We start from the raw sequence: 25,347 nt of genomic DNA, 5'->3' as shown, positions 1-25,347 counted from the left end.
ACACTACTACTGATTCACCTACAGCACAACAGTACTGCAGTAAAATGATACTCACGGGTGGTTGACGTATTGACATCTTAGTCAGTTTCACTCTCAGTTTATGCTCCCTGAGACGTGCTTCCAGAACCTTCTCTCGTTTTGTTTCTCGTTCAAAAATCTGCCAACAAACAGGAAAGAATGAAAGATGAGTGAATATATGTAATCTGGTAATATGTGAACACACACACACACACAAATACCTACATATATATATATATATATATATATATATATATATATATATATATATATATATATATATATATACATATATATATATATACATATATATATATATATATATATATATATATATATATATATATATATATATATATATATATATATATATATATATATATATATATATATATATATATATATATATATATATATATATATATATATATATATATATATATATATATATATATATATATATATATATATATATATATATATATATATGCATGGTTAGTGGCTCAGTGGTTAGAGCGTCGAGCTTACAAACATGAGGTTGTGAGTTCAATTCCTGGACCAGGCTGTATGTTGTGTTCTTGAGCAAGACACTTTATTTCACACTACTCCCAGTTCACTCAGCAGTAGAAACGAGTTGTGATGTCACTGGTACCAAGCTGTATCAGCCTTTGCCTTTTCCTTGGATAATATCAATGGTGTGGAGAGGGTGACAAACATATACACACACACATATATATATATATATATATATATATATATACACATATATACGACAGGCTTCTTTCAGTTTCCGTCTACCAAATCCATTCACAAGGCTTTGGTCAGCCTGCAGCTATAGTAGAAGACACTTGCCCAAGGTACCACCCAGTGGGACTGAACCCAGAACCATGTGGTTGGTAAGCAAGCTACTTACCACACAGCCACTCCTACGCCTATATATATATGCAATTTCCACAAGTTGTATACAAATTTTGCAATTACTATTTCCCCTGTCCCTAAAAATATGTTGCTTATCTAAGCAGACAAATAGTTTGAACCTTAAATAGTGTACAAGTTAGAACATCTTGATAGCAGCCTGTGTATACATTCCACTTGAATATTTTACAATTGACAAAATAAGTGAATCTTCTTAATTTATTGAGTGGGTGTTTAAATTTACATTAAGTTGTTTGGTATATAAAAAAAAATCTCACTGTTGTTTTTGCAAGCTGTCAGTCAACTAATTTTGAGAGTCAATATTTTTTAAATATTTCCATCATAAACCTTTTCAATAACTCTCACACCACTGCCATCACCACCACTTCCATACATTAAGCTGTTCTGTTGAAGCTGCTGTTATTTTGATTAAGTTTTTGCTTATTTGTTGTTGGTTTTCTTTTTTGTTTTTGTTTTTGATTTTGATAGGAAGGGGAATGCATGTTTTTATTTATTTTTCCAGAACAAAACACACACACATGCATAATAATGACGACAATGACAACAACAACAACAACAAAAAGAATTATTATTATTATTAGTAGTAGTAGTAGTAGTAGTAGTAGTAGTAGTAGTAGAAGCAGCAGCAGCAGCAGTAGTAGTAGTGGTAGTAGTAGTAGTAGTAGTAGTATTGAGAAGGTGGCAAGCTGGCAAAATCGTTAGCACGCCATGCAAAATGCTTAGTGGTGTTATGTCCATCTTTGCATTCTGAATTGAAATTCTGCCGAGGTCAACTTTGCCTTTCATCTTTTCAGGATCAATGAAATAAGTACCAGTCATGCACTGGGGTCAATGTAATTGACTTGCACCCCGCTTCCCCCAAAATTTCAGGCCTTGTGCCTATAGTAGAAAGAGTTATTATTATTATTGAGTGAGAGAGCAGCGCATGCCATCAAAGTGACACTGGGATACAAATATATGAAGCCTAGTATACCCATCATGACTACCCATCTGATAAGGGTACACAAAGCACATGCATCATAACCATAGGTGCATAACTTGGTGATCTCATATCAAAATAAACAGCACATGACCTCGCAGGTGGAGCTCAGTTAGAATTTTCTTCAGGTTGAGTAACCCAACCAAATCAAAAAGTCCATGAATAAGGTTTGTTTAAGAATGATAAATGAAATATCCATGTTTCCAGAGATAAATTATTCGAACCCCAAAGAATTCCTCTCAACACACGGACATGATGCTTCCCCACTATTTCTGCTTGTAATCAGAGATACACATACCGTCAGCCCCTAAGGGACATGTTCAACTGGACAAGGTCAAGCAACTGACAAACAAATCTAGTATTGAGCAGAATATTTGCTGTAGCCCATCTTTTATACCAAGATTAATAATATTATAATTATTATTATTATTATTATTATTATTATTATTATTTATGTTTTCTTTATTAACCACGAAAGGTTTGCGAAAACATTGGGGATGGTACAGGATAATACAATGTGGAGTTACATAAAAGGTGTGTAAGAAGTAAAAACACAGTAATAACATAAAATCATAACAAAGAGTAATTCCTCTAAAGAGGCAAAGCTCCTCGGGCTGCTTGTGGAGATCCCACAAAACCATGATCAAGTGTGCTCCCCACATCATCCTCCTTCAATCCAGAAGCACATGCTTAGAGTAGGCTCATTCACTCAGACCATTCTTGCAACATTCACCCACCTTTAGCAAAATTGCTGGGAGGCAGCACCTCCCTGTCTACCCTCACATTCCATTTCAAGTGAAACTTGAAAAAGTTGATAAGGGCTTGGTTAAAGAACAAGGTATCTGTCTTCAGCCAAATTGGTGAATTGGTCATTAAACTATGTAGGTAGAAATGGGTTTTTTTTTATTATTGTGTCTGTTCAGCTTCTTGACTTGAGTTTCTTGTACTTCAGCAAAAGTGCATTCAACATCATGTCAGCGCTATATATATATATATATATATATATATATATATATATATATACTTTATTTAAAAGCAGAAGAAATAAACAAAAGACTGTTACTCGGAGTTTCATGTTCCCGTTCGATGAACGGGAACATGAAACTCTGAGTAACAGTTTTTTGTTATATTTCTGCTGCTTTTAAATAAAGCATATTACTCTACCTCTGGTATTTGAGTACTCTTTTTTCCACCTTGTTGCACATTTATGTGCTTACTCTGGTATATATATATATATATATATATATATATATATATATCTTTCCCCTCTTGTTCTTCCTTCTGTTACTACTATATTTCTCTCTTCCTCTCTTTCACTTGTTGCTCACCTGTTTTGCTACTTCCTCGCCTTGTTTCTCCCTTTACCACTCTCTCTCTTCCTTATCTCTCGCTGGTCACATGTGTCCGGTTACTAATTCTTTTCTTCCTTGGCTATCGCCGAGCAAACACGCGAACTTACTTCGTCCCGCTTTCAGTTCATTGCTTCATAGGGTTCATATACACACAATTTTTCACATCTGGCTGTATAGCCTTTTCCATTTGTTTTCCTGTCTTGTTTTCTTTTCCGTTTGTTTTCCTGTCTTGTTTTCTTTTCCGTTTGTTTTCCTGTCTTGTTTTCTGTTCGCCACTACATTCCTCCATGGTACAAATTTAATTTGCGGTCCGTGGGAAGAGCCATTTTAACAATGCGTTCTGCCCTACTCTTCGAAACGCCTGTGTTAGAATGGGGGTAGCTGATGAAGGAAACTGTTCTCTATGTGGCCTGTGTGTTTTCTGTACTCTGGTTATTATTATTTTTTTTTTGTCTACGTTTTGTTTGCAGTGTCCTGTACCCAGATATGCACCTATATATACAGGTAGACGTAGGTATGCACATACCTGTACGTATATATGCATGCATATACTCATTTATTATTTGTTGTATATATATATATATATATATATATATATATATATATATATATATATATCCTGAATGAAGTGTGTGTGTGTGTGTGTGTGCAATAAGAGAGGCTGAGAGAGAGAGGGAGAGACAACGAGAGAGACAGACAAACAGGCAGACAGACAGGCAGGCAGACAGATAGACAAACAGGGAGAGAGAGAGAAAAAGAGAGACAAATATTTTTCATATTAGTCTTTGTAATTAAATAATGTCAAACAAGACCGCAGCCCAACCCCAAAATAACAAATCAAGAGGAAACAATTGCAAACTTTCACTCAGTTATTTCCCTTAATCCATTATATTGTCCCTTTTTTTATTTCTTGTTTTTGTTAAATGTTAGTCATTACTTATAAACCGAACGATTATTGATATGAAGTATTGTGGGAAAGTGACACAAATTCCACAAGGTGTAGTTAGGAAGTTCTCTAAAAACATAAATGCTTACTTCAGTAATGATGTTCTTCTCATTCTTCTGCATTGTGTAAAATCTGTTTGATAGCTCCAATAGTGTAGTTGTACCAAAACTGGAACCGCAAGCCACCAGACGTCCGTGTTCTTGAACCTTAAGGCAATGTATCGGTTCATCACACACCTAAAATCAAACAGAAGAAACAGACATGAAAAAATATGAGCAAAGAATGGAGTTTCTATGCTAGAACTAGCAGTTAAATCTCCCTCAAATCATAGCCTACCATTTTAAATAAAGGCTACAGTGGATAGTGTGGCACTCCGCTGATTACGACGAGGGCTCCAGTTGATCCAATCAATGGAACAACCGACTTGTGAAATTAACGTGCAAGTGGCTGAGCACTCCACAGACACATGTATCCTTAATGTAGTTCTCAGGGGGATTCAGAGTGACACAGAAAGTGACAATCCTGGCCCTTTGAAATACAAGTTCTACTCATTTTTGCCAGCTGAGTGGACTGCAGGAATGTGACATAAAGTGTCTTGCCCAAGGACACAACATATCACAGGGAATTGAACTCATGACCTTACAATCATACCCCTACTAAGCCACATGCCTTCACAGTAAATAATGTAGTACAAGGTAAACTATGTCACAGTACAAATATATGAAATGGTCATAGCTGGGACACCTTTGATCTTTGACCTGCTTGATCAGCACTGAACTGGGGTTAAATGAGAACAACATGTATGAATTTTACTGGTTTCAATCATGTTTAAGAATATAGTCCTTCTCTGATCTTTTCAAATGAGTATCAAGGGAAGTTTTAATGATTATTGTTGTTGTATTTGTTGGGTTTTTTTTCAAGTCTGGATCAGCCTTGATTCAGTAGATCTATGATCAAATGCATTCCAAGTATGACTATCCCATCTTATATTCAGACATCATGTATCTAATGCTACATTATCCAGTGTAATCTTAGTTGAAAGAGTGTAATTTGTGGAAGAGATTTAGTTGCTTTTTCTAGCAATTCATGCAACCACTCTGAAGCATCTTCATTGTCTCATCATCTATTAGTTGGCTTAAAGTGGTGAAGCAGTAAACATAGTAACCATATTCCATTCTCGAAGAATGTCTGCAGAATACCAGTAAGTTTATTTGCCATGAGGTATGGAAAATATCAAATATTTCAGTTTTTTGCCCTTCAAGATGAAATAGAGAAAGATGAAGATTTTGTAGGAAAGGCTGTGGAAATCTTTAGCAAAATACACTGTTACAAGCAACATTTCAGGCTGTCTTGGTCTAAGTATAATTTCTTTCTTTATCCCTTTCTCTCTTTCTCCTGGGCCAAATTCAATGCAAATATTCTACCAGTTTTTACATTTAAAATGGTCGTATCCAGCCCAGATATTCTACCAGTTTTTACATTTGAACTGGCCATATATGGCCTAAATATTCCACTAGTTTTTACATCTAAACAGGCTGTATCCGGCTCAAACGTTCTACAAGTTTTTACATTTAAACTGACCAAATCCAGCCTAAATGTCATACCAGTATTTTACATTAATACTGGCCATATCTGGCAAAGTTTTCTACCAGTTTTTATATCCGAACCAGCCAGATCCAGGCTAGGTGCAGCTCTTCTGTTTACGAGTTCCAGTCAAACTGTCTAACCCATGCCAGCATGGAAAACAAATTCTAAATGATTAGGATGATGAAAACAAAAAAATTTCATTTAAGTTAGGTTATAAAGAAGATATTTCAAGCCAGGAGTGACACTATCTCAATCAAACAGCATTTATATCCATAAGTGCCAGAAGTGGATCAACTTAACTGCACTCATTTCTCTCTTATCATTTGAGTCAGCCTACTTTATCAATATTCCACTTCTCATTGCCTTCATTCAAATTGCTATGTGACAGGCAAGCCAACATGGAAGCCTCCACCTTGTCCCTTGACCTACAAGAAATGACAGGTCAAGGGATGTGGTAGAGGCAGTATTAAATAAAGGAGGATACATTAGACAATATAATCCGTAATATGTGAAAAAAAAAGAATAAAGAATAAAGACAGGATGGTCATAGCTAGAATGCCTTTGACCGTAGGTCTAATCTTTCAAGATTGATCTGAGGTTAAAAAGCAACAACTATATGAAAAGTTACTTCTGAAAATCCTAACACATCATCCAGTTTAAAACTTTCTTTGGTGCTTGAGTATTTAGTAGAATTTACTATGTTGCAGGCACTGAGACCAGACAGCCAGGTTCCTCTTCTGCTATTCTTTTTTTTTTTTTCCTTATCTTCAGATTAATATCTACAGATGCTCAGCTACCGATATGGTAGACTAGACATCCACCATATTAATTTCACCAATCGGGACAGGTTGCAAAATGTCATGGGCACTGCCCTTCCTTCTCCAGCTAAACTTAACATACATGTTATAAACAGAATGGTGGATCTCCGTCATTCAGTGAGAGGGTTCAATTGTTTAACCAACTGAATGAACGTGGAACTAGCTGAGCATTTCAGAGACAAGTATACCCCAGACATAATTCTTAGAATTAGTGTGGCAGTGTGATGAAGCTGTATTTTTTGAGCTACAGACTCCTATACAGATACTGTCGACCAAATTTCATGCACGAAGTAAAGGTCAATTGGAAGCTTTAGGAAATGACTGTTGCCCAAGATGCTACACTCAAGAATTGATCTTAGGACATCATAGTTGCAAAATGAATTGCTTAGCTATTTTGTCCAATCTACACCTACATAAACAGAATACATTACTTTTAAAACAAAATGAAAATAAAGAACTGATGACCTGAATAGTTAAAGATGGCTCATTTTGTTTATAAAGATAATCCCAGATGTCAAGTGTCCCATCCACTTTTGTGGTGAAGAATACAGCTGGTCGGACTGGACTCCAGGAACCATCACTCAAATAACAGGAATGTTGCCTAAAATAAGAAGCAATGGAGAATGACATGAAGAACGATGGGATGGTCAACTGAAATGATTCTGAAGAAACTGATGCAATAAAAATGTCATCTTTTTTTCAGGAGTGGGGTTACCATTGCTAAAATTTTTAAATGTATGAGACTTTATGTAGATATCTTCAAAACAAAACCAACAAAATCCACCCTTTTTAATCACAGGCAGTTAGGCTGTTTCTCCTGTACAGTTCATTTCTATGCCATTGTGTATTAATAAAATGTGCATCAGTAGGTAGTTTCTTATCATTGCAAGAATAGCTTTTGATGCATTGTGCATATTGTGCATATGGGTGCAGGAGTAAGAAGTTTATTTCCCAATCACATTGATCCAGGTTTAGTCCCACTGTGTGGCACCTTGGTTTCTTCTTCTACTATAGCCTCAGGCTGACCAAAGCCTTATGGTGTGTGTCTGTGTTTGTCTTCCACCACTGCTAGACAACCAGTGTCGGTGTGTTTATTTCCCTGTAATGTAGCAGTTCAGCAAAAGAGACCAATAGAATAAGTACCAGGATAAAGAAAATGAAAAGAGTACAAGGGTCAATTCACTGAATTGAAATTCTTTGAGCTGGTACCCCGTCATGGCAACAGTCCAATGACTGAAACAAGTAAAAGGATAAAAGTAAAAGAATTACAACACATAACCATTTAAAAGCTGAAAGAGTAAAATGAGCCACGAAATTTGTTTAATCATCTGGAAATGACTTGAAGACTTCATATCCACCTAATTTTCCAGTCCACCTAGGAATGGTGGTCATAAAACTGAAAATAAGGATAGCCTGTGTGGTAAGAAGCTTGCTTCCCAACCACAAGGTTCCAGGTTCAGTCCTACTGTGTGACACTTTGAGCAACTGTCTTCTGTTAGCCTCAGGCTGACCAATACCTTGTGAGTGTATTTGGTAAATGGAAATTGAAAGAAGCTCATTGTATATGTATATATATGTATGTGATATTTTTATATAAGCCTAAAGGTTATGGTGATCACCATGCAATGACTAAGGAAAATAGTCTAATAAAGGAGCATATAAGCCCACGACAGAAAAAAAGAAGCCTTTCCTACCAGCGTGGGAGTCGAACCCACATCCCTTTGTTAATGTGACTGTGTTACCTTTACACCAGCGAATCAGCTTCCCCATTTCTGTAAAATTTAAGAGCTATAATAGTTCATGTTTGTTTTTATGTAAACAAATCTTCTATATGCTTTCAGTGGAAATGGTTTTTTATATGGCGCCGATTTTACAGTCTTGTAAATAATAATAATGCTATTTTTATATAAGCTTTAAGCTTATGACAATCATCATGCAATGACTAAGGAAAATAGTCTAATAAAAGGGCATATAATCCCTCAACAGAAAAAAAGAAGGCTTTCCTACCCGCGTGGGGGGGGTCAAACCTACATCCCTTTGTTAATGCGACTAAGTGTGTTACCTTTACACCAGTGAATCAGCCTCCCCATTTCTGTCAAATTTAAGAACTATAATAGTTCATTATATATATATATATATATATATATATATATATATATATATATATATATATATATATATATATATATATATATCTTTGTGTGTGTGTCTGTGTTTATCCCCACTCCATCACCACTTGACAACTGGTATTGGTGTGTTTACATTCCTGCAATTTGGTGGTTCAGCAAAAGAGACTGATAGAATAAGAACCAAGCTTAAAAATAAGGCCTGGAGTCAATTCATTCAACTAAAACTCCTCAAGGTGGTGCACCAGCATGGCCACAGTTTGGTGACTGAAACAGGTAAAAGATAAAAGATAAAAGATAAAGATAACTTAAGACCTTCAAACATGCCAAACACCTACTGTTCAGTAAGTCTTTTCTAAGTGATACAATGCAGCACTTAAAAGCTGTCTGAATGGTTCTTATTCCTCTGCTTCCATCCTTCCATTTAACATAGATCTTGTCAGTATTACTGTTGATGTGGAAGTTACCAATCAGTCATTGTATCATGCTAGTCTTGGTGTCCAAGCTGCAGATTTCTTTATGTGTCTGGTCTAGTATCCCAAATGTTAATGTGAGTGCAGGTGCTGTAAAAGCATTGTAAGGTGTGGTTCAATTGAATGCAGACTGTTCTGACCTCCACTGAAGTATTCCTTTGTCAGTTTGCTGAAGTATTCCTTTGTCAGTCTAGTTTTACTAGACTGACAAAGGAATAGCCCCAACATAAGCAATATTCTCATAAATTATGAAGTTATCTGTAATATTCACCACTAGTGATAGGGGAGATAGACAAACCATTCATGTCCATATTCCTCATTTGACTACCAAATATGAACACTTATCCTGACCAAACTCCATTCCTATGTTCCTCCAAGAATATATTGTGACCACTTCTAATTATCTCTTGGTGTCATGAATATTACTTAAGCAAGTTTAAGTTCATCAACAAGAAAGATATGGGTGAAATTAATCTTGAATTCATCTGCAGCTTCTCTCATGTAACCATTGTATTTTCATAACAGAGCTGACAAGGGATTCACTGCTAGAACAAAAAAGTATTACAGATAAATTGTTACTCTGAGATATTCCAGTTGATAGCCTAATTTTGCTAGTGACAATAGTGGTAATGGCAATTCTTATCAGTAGTGCTGTGAACCACATTGTTGTCAGTCTATTAATGGCATTAACTATAGTAGTAGGAAGCTTGGCAAAGCATAGTAACTCTATTATCCATGAATGAAGGACAGATACAAACAGCTTTTAGCCATAAAATGGACAGATTTCAGTAGCGTTGTTTTCTTCCTTAAGAACAGCTTTGTGTATGAGAAGTAGTTTGGTACATCCCCAAACTGCTTTCTTTACTCCTGCATGTTCTTCAGTCACTACATTGAATTTCACAGTGATCCTGGAAGAATACATTCAAGCAATCTGTGTATAATTCATGCACCACATTCAAGCACAGTATGGGGGTGTAGTTTCAGGCATCTCTTCGTTGTTAGCTACAATGTTGTATGTGCAATTGCCAACCAATCTTAGCATTCATTTGAACAGGTTGACAAGAGCTGTAAAACATGAAATTCCTGTACAAATAACTAAGAATCAAGGCTTAACCAGGGGATTTTCTGTCCATTAATTTTATAACAATCAACAGGAGAGTTTTATTGTTGATGTTATAAGATGATGGGCAGTAAATTGAGGGAGAACAGAATTCTGTTGTTCTGAAAAAACTACATAGGGATAAACTTAAGAGATTTTATAAAGGGTAACAAGAGGAAGATATGTGGCTACCATAATTGGATTTCAGGGGTGGGGTTACAAAATTATGTTGAAGAGGAGCAGAAATGGTTAAAGAAGAAGATAAAAGAGAAGGGGACCTAATGATTGTGAAACTTTATCATGGCAGATATGACCAGGACTGACTAACACCTGAACTACAATTGGTTAGCAATGAAGTTAAATATTTACTTAGTTCTCATGATGAAAGAATCTCTGCTTTCTTCAGACCAAATCTGGAAAAGACAAATAAACAAAACATTTGACATTTTAGAGCAATCATCATTATTAACCATTATCATCTTTTACTACATCATCAGCCTTTACTACTCTCAGATTCATTGTCATCATCATCATCATTATCATCATCACTATCACTAATATTCAACATCATCATTTTCGTTGTTGCCAGCATCATCTTCATCACCACTACAAACACCACTACCACCATACTCATCCCACCTAATATAACAACAAAAAACAAAGACCAGTTCGTTCAAAAAATTTGAAAGGAAAAAACACATAACATGGAAAAAAAAAAAACTAATTGTAAATGGCTTGGCACAGAATCTCTCTTATTGTTTATCTTGTTTCAGTCATTAGACTGCAGTCATGCTGGGGCACTACCTTGAAGAATTTTGTCAAATGAATCGACCCCAGTACTTATTTTTTGAAAGCCCATTGCTTATTCTATTAATCTCTTTTGTTGAACCACTGAATTACAGGGATGTAAAGCGATGGAGCGGGGGACAAACACAGACACAAAGACACACACAAACACACATACATTCATACATGTGCGGGTGACACATGAAATTTTTTCGAGCAGGGTCGTTGCCAGTGCCCCTGGACTGGCTCATGTGTGGGCAACACATGAAATCTTTCGAGCGGGATCGTTGCCAGTGCCCCTGGACTGGCTCTTGTGTGGGTGACACATGAGGCTTTTTTGAGCGAGATCGTTGCCGGGGTCCCTGGACTGGCTCTTGTGTGGGTGACACATGAGGCTTTTTCGACCGAGATCGTTGCCGGTGCCCCTGGACTGGCTCATGTGCGGGTGACACATGAAATTTTTTCGAGCAGGGTCGTTGCCAGTGCCCCTGAACTGGCTCATGTGCGGGCGACACATGAATCTTTCGAGCGGGATCGTTGCCAGTGCCCCTGGACTGACTCTTGTGCGGGTGACACATGAAATGTTTGAGCGGGTTCGTTGCCAGTGCCCCTGGACTGGCTCATGTGTGGGCGACGCCCCTGGGCCGGCTCTTGTGCGGGTGACACATGAGGTTTTTCGAGCAGGATCGTTGCCGGTGCCCCTGGACTGGCTCATGTGCGGGCAACACATGAAATCCTTCGAGCGAGATCGTTGCCAGTGACCCTGGACTGGCTCTTGTGCGGGTGACACATGAAATGTTTTGAGCGGGATCATTGCCAGTGCCCCTGGACTGGCTTATGTGCGGGCGACACATGAAATCTTTCGAGCGAGATCGTTGCCGGTACCCCTGGGCCGGCTCTTGTGCGGGTGACACATGGACTCTTTCGGGCGGGATCATTGCCGGTGCCCCTGGGCTGGCTCTTGTGCGGGTGACACATGAAATGCCTTGAGCGAGACGGGATCGTTGCCAGTGCCCCTGGACTGGCTCATGTGCGGGCGACACATGAAATCTTCCGAGCGGGATCGTTGCCGGTGCCCCTGGGCTGGCTCTTGTGCGGGTGACACATGAGGTTTTTCGAGCGAGATCGTTGCCAGTGCCCCTGGACTGGCTCTTGTGCTGGTGACACATGAAATTTCTTCGAGCGAGATCGTTGGCGGTGCCGCTGAACTGGCTCTTGTGTGGGGTTCTGGGATTTTTCGAGCGGGATCGTTGCTGGTGCCCCTGGGCTGGCTATTGTGCGGGTGACACATGAGGTTTCTCGAGCAAGATGAGCGCGGCCTTTGTCAGTACCGCCTGACTGGACTTCGTGCGGGTGACACGACAATACGTACAGACATATATATATATATATATATATATATATATATATATATATACCGCCTGACTGGCCTTTGTAGGGTTTTCGAGCGAGATCATTGCCAGTGCCCCTGGACTGGCTCTTATGCGGGTGGCACATAAAAGACACCATTTCGAGCGTGACCGTTTTCGTGCGGATGACACGTAAAAGCACCCACTACACTCTCTGAGTGGTTAGCGTTAGGAAGAGCATCCAGCTGTAGAAACTATGCCAAATTAGATTGGAGCCTGGTGTTGCCATCCGGTTTCACCAGTCCTCAGTCAAATCGTCCAACCCATGCTAGCATGGAAGGCGGACGTTAAACGATGATGATGATGATGATGATGATATATATAAGGTGATGTTATGTTGCCAACTCAATATGGCAGTCCCATGAAAGGGAAGAATGCGACTGCTATTTAGCCCTGGGAAACACCGTTTCCAGTTGGCCTTGACACATTTTCTGTGTCCTTATGTTTTCAAACAGGAGAGATAAGCACCTCTACCCAGCAAAGCCAGCATCCAGAGACTAGTTTCAGAGTCATTACTCATCATCAGTCTGGAGTAGCATGGCTTGCTAGCTGTCAATGCTTATTCACCTAAGTTGGCAACATAGCATCACATTATCATGGTGATACTATATAAATCTCTCTGAGTGATTTAGAAATGCAATATTTCTATTTTCAAAATCAGTGAATGTATTTCACTTGAAATATATGTTTTCAAAGGCAAATAAGCACTGACAGCTAGCAAGCCATGCCTTTTTCTTGTTTTTTGAAGAATTCGAAGCGAGATTTTTTGTGCAAAGCCACTGTTGTTGGGTGGAAGTGACTAATGAAAAAAATGAAGAGTTACGCAGAAGCTACTGGAGGTCAAGACACCCTGGAGCCACATGTGCTGAAGCCGAAGAGGATGGAGTGGAATGAAGAGAAGATAACAAAATATTATGGCATGATAAAAAAAGAAGGATCAAACATAAAAATGACCCTGCCTGAGGAAGAAAAAAAGAAAAATGGAAAGCAGGACAGTGATATTCAGAACATTTTCAAATGAAGATAGGAGAATAGAACACACGTCGCAGGAAGAGATAAAGGAAATATTGAAGGAACGAATGGGTGAAGGAATAACTTTTTTTACAAGAGGAAGGAAATATGTGACTATAACAGTAACCTTTGCATCAAAAGAGGAGGTGAAAATGAATGATAACAGACTGATACTTGGAGAGAAATGGACATTGATGTTGAGCTGTTTGGGTAAAAGAATCGTCAGGGTCAGGGTGGGAAGAATCCCATCGTCGATAGACTCAGAATGGGTAATAGTTGCAATTTTTAATTCAGAGCTGGTGAAAGGAAGTGAAAACCTGGAGATTTGCATAGTAAGCAGAACTCAACAATTGAATTGATGGGTATATGGTATTGAAGAATATTACAAAGAAATGGCGAAAACTGTGGAATTACCAAATGGTGAAAAACTGGAAGTAATGTTGGAGTGGAGACCCCCAAAATGTTACAGATGTGGTGAAAGAGAGCACCTGAGAAGGAAATGCCCAAGAGCAGCAGTAGAAATGGTGGAAGAGAGTGTACAGTAAGATATAGTGGTGGAAAAAAAAGCAGAAGCAGAGAACGGAATATGATAGGAATTTGGCTGAGGTAAAACCCAGGAAAAGAGAAAGAAGAAAGTCACCGACGACAGTGGAAGTGAAGAAGTGTAAAGGAATGGAAGAAGAAACTCAACCCATGACAAGAAACGGAGAAAATTTACCAGTGGAAGTACCAGCAAAGGAATTAAAAGGACAGAGTCATGCAGACCAGAAACAAGACAACCCAGAAGTACAGAAACTTAAAAACATAGACACACAGACGAAACACGTAGAGTTACAGTCAAACGAACACACAAACAGACAAATACATGAACACACAGACTTAGAGATGAAGATACAAGAACACACAAAACAGCAGGAAAATAGAAACAAAAAGAGACAATATGAAAAACACAAACAAAAGGAAAATTATAGTGAGACAGGACACCCCCACCGTAAAGGAGTGTAAGAGTGAAAGACATTGCGAGAGACAGAAGAGATAAGTCGATACAATTTTGCAAAGACTGTAAGTGAGGAAAATAATTATTTAAACTTTTAAGGAAAAAAAGAAAAAATGGAAAAACAAGTCATTTTGCAATGGTTGAGTGAGCAGGTTTCCAAAATGTCTAAAAAAAAAAAATAATGTGATATACATTTGGTTGACTTTAATTTAAAAAAAAAAGGAAAAATAAGAAGTAAATCTTGTTTGAACATTTGTTTATAAGGTGTAATTATAGGGCAAAAGCAAAAAGGGAAGTCGCGGTTTCACCTCGGAGCAAGGCTAAAGGTTGTGTAAAAGTTAATGGTAAAGGAATACACAGTTTCATCTCGCAGAGAGGCTCTATTAGTGAGAAATTCTAGAAAATAAAACCAAAAAAAAGAAAAGGAACACACACTCACACATATACACTCACACACACATTAATAGATACATAACATATATGCAAATCTTACCTGTGCCTGCCAATCACCAACAGTGAGGAAGTTTTTGGTGAAAAAAGGGTTTCGTTGAACGGCATAGACTGGACCTGAATGCGCCTTGTAGATAGTGACAAGTTTTTCAGCATCTGATTTGGCTTTCCTGTTGCACAAAATGATAGTTCCATATTCGGTGCCAACCATAAATTTAGTAGGCTACAGTTTAGGAGAGAAGACAATACAAAAACAAGGAATAACATTAATTAAAGATCTGTTAATATTGATTTTAAATTTTGCCACAAGGCCACCGATTTCAGAAGAGAGAATAAATCGATTACATACATCAACCCCAGTGCTCACCTGGTACCAATTTATTGACCCCAGCGAATTTGAACTCAGAATGTGAAGACAGATTAAATGCCGCTAAGCATTTTGTCCAGTGCGCTAGCAATTCTGCCAGCTCGCCACCTTAACCCATTACCTCCCATAACTGGAATTTTTTTATGAAACTTTGATTTCTAGCATAAAACAGCCTTAGAAACACGCTGGAATGATCAAAATAACATTTCAAAATAACATTTTAAATAGAAATAAGCAAGATATTGAGTGAAAAATTAGCAAACCTCATTTGAATATCAGAGAAATATACCTAGTAGATATAGCAAAAAGGTTAGATATATGTAAATATTGACAGATAATTACGAAATTTGTAATTTTTAAGTGATCTCATATGAGATCACTGGTAGGTAATGGGTTAAGCTATGTTAATATTGATTTAAAACTTTATCATAAGGCCACCGATTTCTGGAGAGGGAGTAAAGCAATTACATACATTGACCCCATTGCTCAACTGGTACTTATATTATTGACTCCAAAACGATGAAAGGCAAAGTCAACTTCAGCAGAATTTGTACTCAGAACACGAAGATGGATGAAATGTTGCGAAGAATTCTGCCAGCTCACTGCCTTAACCTGTGTTAATATCCATTTCAAATTTTGGCATAAGGCTAGTAAGTTTGGGAAAGTGAGTGAGTCAATTGCAGTGACCCCGTTGCTCAACCAGTACTTGTATTACTGACCCCAAATGGATGAAAGGCAAAGTCGACCTCAGCAGAATTTGAACTCAGAACATAAAGACAGACAAAATGCCACTAAGCATTTTCCTGGTGTGCTAATGATTCTTATTTCTTTATTGCCCACAAGGTGCTAAACATAGAGGGGATAAACAAGGACAGACAAAGGTATTAAGTTGATTACATCGACCCCAGTGCGTAACTGGTACTTAATTTATTGACCCCGAAAGGATGAAAGGCAAATCAATCTCGGCGGAATTTGAACTCAGAACGTAATGGCAGACGAAATACCGCTAAGCATTTCACCCGGCATGCTAATGATTCTGCCAGCATGCTGCCTTAGGCTGGGTTAATATTAATAGTTGTGAAGGCAGAAAGCTGGCAGAATCATTAGCATGTCAGGCAAAATGCTTAGTAACTTTTTGTCTATCTTTACATTCTGAGTTCAACTTCTGCCATGGTTGACTTTGTATTTCATCCTTTCAGATTCAATAAAACAAGTGCCAATTTAGCACTGGGGTCAATGTACCCTTCCTCCAAAATTGTTGGCCTTGTGCTGAAATTTGAAATCTATATTATTAATAGATGTTAGTTTACCTTAGAAGAGTCATTTTTTCCCATAAAATCACATGCACTGGTTATGTTTCATTTCTTTTATTATTATTAATCAACTAAGGCAGTGAGCTGGCAGAATTGTTAGCATGCTGGGAAAAATGCTTAGCAGCATTTTTGTCCATCCTTATATTCTGAGTTCAAATTCCACCGAGGTTGACTTTGCCTTTCATCCTTTTGGGGTCAATAAATTAAGTGCCAGTGAAACACTGGGGCCAATGTAATTGATGACTAGTCCTCTCCCCCCAAAATTTCATGCCTTGTGCCTTTAGTAGAAAGGATTATTATCAATCAACTTATGCAATGAGCTGACAGAAATGTTAGCATGCCAGACAAAATGCTTAGCAACACATCGTCCATTTTTACATTCTAAGTTCAAATTCTGCCAAAGTCATCTTCGTCTTTCATCCTTTCACAATCAATAAAATAAGTAGCAGTTGAACATCATGTCAACTTCCCTTCAAAAGTTGCCAGCCTTGTACCAAAATTTGAAACCACCATTATCAATCAACTAAAAGCAGAAGCTGGTAAAATCATTAGAGCATCAGAAAAGACGTCTTGTGGTATTTTTACCAACTCTTTACATTCTGAGTTTAAATCCTGTCAATTGTCATCTATGCCTTTCATCTTTTTGGGTTGGATAAAATAAAGTACCAGTCAGGTATTGATGTTAATGGTATTGACTAAGACCCTCCCCTCAAAATCATTGGCCTTGTGCCTCAATCAGAAACCGTTATTATCATTCAACCAATTAACTAATTGATTTCAAATTTTGGCACAGGGCCAGCAATTTTGGAGGAGGGGGTAAGCAGATTACATCGAACCCCAGTGCTCAACTGGTACTTATTTTTTTGACCCCAAAAGGATGAAAAGCAAAATGAATCTCAGCAGAATTTGAACTCAGAACATGAAGACAGATGAAATGTCACTAAGCATTTTGCCTGGCATGATAATGTTTCTGCCAGCTGTTCGCCTTAACCAATTAACTAATTAACTCATCAATTATTTGCCCAAACAATCAAAGTTCTTTCGCCACCATCTGCAACCATCCCAGTAGTGTGCCATCAGCTGCCTCACTTTTGACAAACCAAGAAATGAACTCATTGATCAATCAATTAACTTAATAGATGTAGTAGTTTATCAATTAATTAAGTAGATAAATTAATAAAAAAGATTAGGTAATTAATTAATTTCTTTAGTGACAATAGTAAAAAGATGCAAAATATGATCAGTGCATGTGTTTTTATTGGCAAAATGACCCTCCCAAGGTACAACAACATGTTTCAACATGATTTCACATCATTAATCTTGCAAAACAAATACAAAAATGATATATGAATAGATTTACTTGACTAACATTCTTTCTACCTTGTTAATATAACATTCTTATTAAAGAAATTGTCGTATCAATTAACTGAAATAAAAAAAAAATAAAAAAACTATTTGTTTTAGAACCTTTCACCACTACCACAATCACAACTGTCTCCATCCTGATTACCACTCCTATCATCATCATCATCATCACATACATCAACACACACTATCATCACCATTACCACAACACTGCTACCACCACTACTACAACCACTAAAACCACCACCACAACTACTACCATTATCTCCAATACTATCTCTTCTACTAAGAGGCAGTTTCTATGCAACACATGTATGATCTGCTAGAAAATGCAATTAAATCCCTGGAGGCAACTAGCTCTAAATCAGCCCAGATTAAGCAGATCCATTATCAAAAACACTCTTGATGCAACCATCCTGTCTCTTTATTTTCCAAACCATACATCTCAGAGCATATTATTCTACATGATATTCTTCAATTTTTAAGATGACAGGGTTTAAAATTTGGTAATGAGCTGCACAGAGAGAATAAAGTTTTAAATTTGGCTTCTATTTTACTGACTATCACAGTCTGCAGGGATTTTTACACTATATATATATATATATATATATATATATATATATATATATATATGTTGTGTATGACATATATTAAATATGTATTATCTATGGCAAAAAGCATTGGTGTGGGTACTAGTTCTATATAAAAAGCACTGGTGATGGTGCCACTTAAAAGCATCCAGTACACTCTGTAAAGTGGTTGGTGTCAGGAAAGACCTCCAGTCAAAGCAGACTATGGAACTTGGTGTGGACCCTGGCCTTGACAGTTCCTGTTCAACTCATGCCAGCATGGAAAATGGACGTTAAATGTTGATAATGCTGATGATGATGATATCTATATTGTTGTTATTATGTTAAACTGTTGTATGTCCAAATTTGACCAAATACATTTTTTTCAATATTTATTTTTGCAAGCAAACTATCATGTCTCCAGCTGCTTCAGATGCCAAGATATCAAAAATTGTCAAAGTATAGAACAAGGGTTTTGCTATGGAATGGTAAAACTATTTTTTCACTTCTTGACAAAGCAACGTTTTGGACTTACACCACTTTTGCATAATAGCAACGATATGTATTATTGGGCCATCCCATAAATAATGCAGTTTTTCCAATTGCATGAACTAAATTGCATGAACTAAATTGCACGAACATGGTGGGGAATGGGATAAACTACCTGCATCAACTTACTATTGAAAGCATGTAGTAATTTTACCTTGCATTTATTCATAGTGCAAGTTTTGAAGAATGCAGTTCGATTTTAACAGTTATTTTTTCAAAGCTATAATAGAAGTGACAAAGGAGCATATTTGGCATATTTTGCTTTCTGAGTTCAATAAAGGCAACAACACAATGGAAAGTGCAAGGAATATTAATGCAGTATATGGGGATTGGACAATAAGCATAAGTCAGTGTCAATGGTGGTTGCAGAAATTCCAAGCCGGAAACTACAGCCTAGAAGATGAGCCTTGTCCTGGAAGATCTGTAGAGCTCAATGAGTATGTCCTGCAAACCCTAGTGGAACAAAATCCCATCGTAACAGTTAAGGAACTAGCAGAGAAGCTTGGATTTGGTCATTCAACCATTCATCAACACCTGCATGCCATCAGAAAAGTCAGCAAACTGGGTCAATGGGTTCTTCACAAACTTTCCAAGTTTAATCACATGCAGAGAGTGAATGTGTGCTTGCTCTTCTTTGCTGTCATGTCTCATGAATGGACCTTTTTTTGGACTGAATAGTGACTGGTGACAAGAAATGGGTTATCTATAAAAATGTCAAGTGCCAAAGACAGTGGGTAGGTGGAAGAGTATTGTAGAAAATGAAGGAGAGTATATTTTAGATTGGAAAAGAACCTTGTTTATCTTAAATTTGAAAAATAAAAGAAGTATTAAAAAAACCACATTATTTAAGGGATGACCCAATATATATGTAATAATTAAATTATATATTATGCACTTCATTGTACTTTATTATGCACATGTTCCTCTGGTAGGTAGAAAAATTGTCTTGCATGGAACCAGTCTGTGGGACAAAAATGGTTGAGGACTGCTTGTTGTAAGAGGTCATGTGTACTGCATTCATGCCTAAAAATGAAAAAAAAAACAGGGTAAAAGAAAAAAGATGACATAAATACTCCCGTACAATAGTTGGTTCGTATTCTAAACTCATAGCACCCTGGACCTTTGTGGGATCTTGTTTCTTGGTTGGATCCAGCAGCAGTGTTTCAGTGGGTTCTGACATTTTCCTGTTGTCCCACCACAGAATTTTGCCATCTGATGAAGCTGAAAAGTACTCATTGCCAGTTTTTGACTGGATCCAAATAGCTTTGTGAACTGGCTCGCGGTGACTCATAGGTACAGGGGTCATCTCAACAGGACTGGGTCCCTTCCGTGTATCCCAATATCCTGCAAGTATATGTGAATCAAAAAATTAACAGGAGTGACCTCAAACTTTTGATTTTTTTGAAAGAAGTGTTACTATATTGCTAGCAAAAACACACACACACACAGATGCACACAGCATTAAACAGAAGAGGCAGAAGAGGTTAGGGAAGTGACCATGATCTTTGAGTTACCCTTAGTTTTGTGAGAATAATGTGGTGGATCACATATATATATATATATATATATATCAGTGGCAAAAGGTGACTTGGAAACCAGGACAAACAGTCCATAATGCTAGCCAATCACTAAGGCAGAGAGTGGGGTAGTGGAGCCTTACTTTCCCCCCACCCCAAAAACCATTTGCCTTCTCTCCACCTGTGAACATGATTTGAACTATTTTTAATGTGAGTAAATGCACTTCTACCAACAGGCCATGCTTCAGGTTTCATATTCCTCTCCATTGTACTTGATGTTACCCTATTAGCAATATCCTAGCCATGATGATCATTTTTGGTTACAAGAGAAATCTGAGAAAATGATAGAACCTACAAGTAATGAGCAATCTAAAATTTATTTGTAAATCAGTTTAATTCTTCATCTCCTTTGGGCAAATTCATTAATCATTTTCTTATAAAATGTATCGGCACCAAGCTCTACCTTCATCTTCAAAAGTTCTTTATTCATGAAAATGAAGACCAAATTACTCAATCTCTCTTCACCTTAAGAACATCTCATATAATTATTTACTTGCTTTAATGAAGAAAGTGATTTCTCACAGGAAGCAGATGTAGCAGGTTTGGTTAGAATCAGACTTAGTAATTTTGTTACTTCTGCCAGAGACTGGTTTAGTTCAAGCTCCCATATTATATCTGTGACTTCTCAGATGCTTGACACTTGCTTTGCAAAATCTGCAGCATATACTGATTTCAGCTCACATGTCAAATCCATTTAAATCATCCAATATATTTTTATAGACATCCAAAGATGAAAATGCTTCCATTGAAAATGTTTTTCATAGGCATGAAAAAGCTTCAGATTCAACAATGCAACAAATCTCAACTCCTCCATTGCTTTAAATCTTTGCTCAATGTAAACAATAACTTCATGTAAAATGTTCTTAAACAAAGTTCTTAAAATAGCTTCTGGTATTTGATATTGATCACATTTCTCTGGTGATTCAGCAACACCGTCCAGAACCCGGTAGCAAAATTCCTCAGATTTGGTCTTGATATTGTAGTGAGCCCTAGGATTTGAATCCTTTTCACTAAATGATCCATTCACTATCATGACTGAGCCACAGTTGGGGTATGCAATCTTGTTGTGAATGCTATTTATCAGCTATTGATTTGCAGGAGATCAGCTACCAGTTAGAACATCATCTCAAGTATCCTTGAGATTCATGCCCTTTTCTCTAGATAAGTAGTTTCATGCCAAAAATCAACCAGAGCTCTCATGGCATTTGAAGAGAACACAACTCGGCTCTGGCTAAGTAAATCAAGAACAAAGCTTCAACAAGATTCAGTGTTCTCACATATTCAAGATGACTAATGGCTGAGAAAATACAGTAAAGTTGATCCTGATATCCTAGTCTCTCTACCAGTGAGGATTTGATCATTTATGTATGTATTTATGGTCAACCTTCTCCTAAATAAATCTGATGTTAAACATTCAAGAGTTTTGCTTCTGTTTGTAATATATGCAGCCAGCCTAATCTCACATCACAAGCAATACAACAGTTACACCTACTGCAACAATATCAACCAATTGTCACAAATACACCTTGAAATATCAAGCAAATATTTTGAAGAAACGCAAACAGAATTTCTGAGCCACTCAATATGGTTTCAAAAACCACTAATAAAAATTCAAACTAAAATCTTCTAGGATTGCAATGAATTTCCTTGCCTGTGCTAATTCTGAAGCACTCCAATCCTCTGGATTTTCTAATATGGTTGAAAATACCCCAGAAAAGACAATAATGTTGTAGGACAAAATTATCGACAATTGAAGCAGTATCAATTCAAAATAGCGTTTTTTATATCATGCTTAAAATAGATATATTGTTGAAAGATTTTTAAACTGCAGTATTCATCTCAAGAAAACTCATTCTCTAGATGTATAGTTTTTCAAAAACACAGAAATGAAGAGTATTTGGCGGCTAGTTTAACTGTCAGGGAAAATGGTAGAAATTGATATTAAGCAGTGCCAACAGTTGAGGGTATCAAATGATTCAACCATCGTACTATGAGGAGTATACAGAGGTGGTATTAAACCACAGGTGTGCTTATCTAACTACCTCATTACAACAGTGGTTAGCTCTTCTTGTGGAAAAATTCATATCAATAGTAAAATAACAAATTATGAAGACAAAGAGCTTCAGAAGTGAATTGTTTAGAAATATGCAGCAGGATCTACATAAACTCACATTTCTAAACTTCTACTTTTTTTGGTCATTAGACTGTGGCCATGCTGGGGAACCACCATGAAGAATTTTTTGTCGAATGAATCAACCCCAATACTTACTTTTTGTTAAGCCTGGTACTTATTTTATCAGTTTCTTTATGCCAAAATGCTAAGTTAGAGGGACATAAATACACTAACACTGATTGTCAAGCAGTGGTGGGGAACAAACATAGACATAAACACACACACACACACACATATAGATGAAGATAGCTAAGGCCAGTCTATGGGATTACCCTGGGTTTCATGTTCATAAACTCAAGGTAATTCCATAGACCAGCCTTATCTATCTTTATCTATAAACTATATTGCTCTATAACTTAGTATGCTTCTTTTTCGGATCTAAGATTTACCGACAATACATACACACACACACACACACACACACACACACACACACACACACACACACATATACTTTATTAAAAAGCAGCAAAAATATCACAAAAACTGTTACTCAGAGATTCACGTTCACGACAGTGCCATCTTGTTACATGGCACCATCACCAGTGCTTTTTTATGTGGTACCTGCACCCACACCAATGCTTTTTTACATGGCAAACTACAATACTCTTCTTTCATATCAATATTTTGTTGTTGAATTGTCAAAGGAGTCTAAGGTGTTCAGAAGCCAGTGATGAAAGACTTACCAAGTTGTCCATTAAAACAACCACCCAATATGATATGACAGTCCTTTGGGTTATATTCAATGCACACCAATGATGAAGGCGGGTGTAGTGACATCTCAGGCTTGTTGGTATTTTCTACATACAAGAAAAATAATGTCATTAATATCACTGTGAGTTCAAGAAAATAACATCAAAAACATAATTAAAATTTAAACAACTATTTTTTTTTTTTTGTTAAACTTCTGTTAAAAATATTTGCTTTGTTTCAATTAATTTTGGAAATAATAAAGATTTTAGTGAAGCAACTTTGTCACATATCTGGAACAAAACTAACATGAAATTTTGATGGAAGGTTTGACCCTTTAACATTCAGATTACTCTGTCAAATGTAATGTTATTTATACTGTTTTGAATTAATCATACACTATCTTGTAGCTTTGATTTTCCATTGATGTGATTGTTTATTTTTAGAATAACATTACAGGGTAGATGTGTTTTATAATGTGGTCTCTGTATATGTCACCTTAGTGTCATGCACTAATACAGTGTGATATATATAGTACCGTGGAGGCGCAATGGCCCAGTGGTTAGGGCAGTGGATTCGCGGTCATAGGGTTGAGGTTTCGATTCCCAGACCGGGCGTTATGAGTGTTTATTGAGTGAAAACACCTAAAGCTCCACAAGCCTCCGGCAGGAGATGGTGGCGAACCCTGCTGTACTCTTCCACCACAACTTTCTCTCACTCTTACTTCCTGTTTCTGTTGTGCCTGTAATTCAAAGCGTCAGCCTTGTCATACTGTGTCACGCTGAATATCCCAGATAACTACGTTAAGGGTACACGTGCCTGTGGAGTGCACAGCCACTTGCACATTAATTTCACGAGCAGGCTGTTCCGTTGATCGGATCAACTGGAACCCTCGATGTCGTAAGCGACGGAGTGCCAACAACATATAGTATCACACGATAGAGTAGACACCAACTGTCTCCACTTGATATATTCCCAAACACTCTGCCAACAACAGTAACCAATCCAAAACAACTCTCAATGAACTATAACAACTTTTCAACAATTTCCTGCAACTCCACGAACAACACCTTTCAACTTCTTGTGATTTTTCATCTCTCCCTCTCAATCAAACATGCTACTACTTATACGAGTTCAGCTAGTCCATTCTCACAGGGAGTGTCATGATTCTAGCCATAACATCTCCCCTTTTGAGATTTGACTTCTGTAGGAAGTGCAAATTGTTTATTTGATTTTATTCTTTCTTTTTTTCATCATCACCTCCCTCTTTTGTGAGATTTTAATTTCCTCAGAAGTTTTAATACTTCTTTCACTTAGGGGCTATTTCTAGTCGTTTTGTTTATGTTTTCTATTGCTGATCCACCTAGGTTCAGCTACTTTTGCCGTTGGAACATTGAACAAATCATAATAAATTTTCATCAGTATTTCTTCTCTTTCTCTGGTATGTTTAGACTTCAACTGGTTCAAATGTCATCTGTGCTCTCCTATTTGACTTTTTATTATGTACATCATATTGCCTATTCTTTTCATCACTATACCAACCTCCCAACCTTGTCTTCCATTCTTATATATTTTGAAAAGAACTTTATCCCCCACATTAAAATACTTTGTCGTGTTTCTTGGGTTTTCCCTATAATTTTTTTTTTTTCTTTGTAGGTAATAATTTATCAGAAATTGATTTTATCTTCCAGGACAACTTGCCTGAACAAGTGTTCAGGTTAGGTGTTAGCCTGTAAACCCTTAAGAATTGACTTAGT

The 25,347-nt window shown here is 37.2% G+C and overlaps 1 protein-coding gene across 1 annotated transcript in view; it reads right to left on the bottom strand.

The window, feature by feature from the left end:
- The window catches only part of LOC106880245 (dynein intermediate chain 3, ciliary), a 70,220-nt gene that overhangs the window by 8,838 nt on the left and 36,035 nt on the right, over positions 1-25,347 (bottom strand). The window contains exons 6-12 of the mRNA XM_052967807.2: positions 23,587-23,700; positions 20,232-20,494; positions 15,031-15,210; positions 10,704-10,747; positions 7,102-7,237; positions 4,321-4,467; positions 56-157 (exon numbers count right to left, since the gene is read on the bottom strand). Coding sequence (XP_052823767.1) covers positions 56-157; positions 4,321-4,467; positions 7,102-7,237; positions 10,704-10,747; positions 15,031-15,210; positions 20,232-20,494; positions 23,587-23,700 — 986 coding nt within the window. The remainder of the gene's footprint in view (positions 1-55; positions 158-4,320; positions 4,468-7,101; positions 7,238-10,703; positions 10,748-15,030; positions 15,211-20,231; positions 20,495-23,586; positions 23,701-25,347) is intronic.

This window comes from Octopus bimaculoides, chromosome 5 (genome assembly GCF_046866305.1).
Source record: "Octopus bimaculoides isolate indiv1 chromosome 5, ASM4686630v1, whole genome shotgun sequence".
Lineage (NCBI taxonomy): Eukaryota > Metazoa > Mollusca > Cephalopoda > Octopoda > Octopodidae > Octopus > Octopus bimaculoides.
Note: the sequence above shows the minus strand (reverse complement) of the source record. Positions and strands in the feature narration are given on the sequence as shown.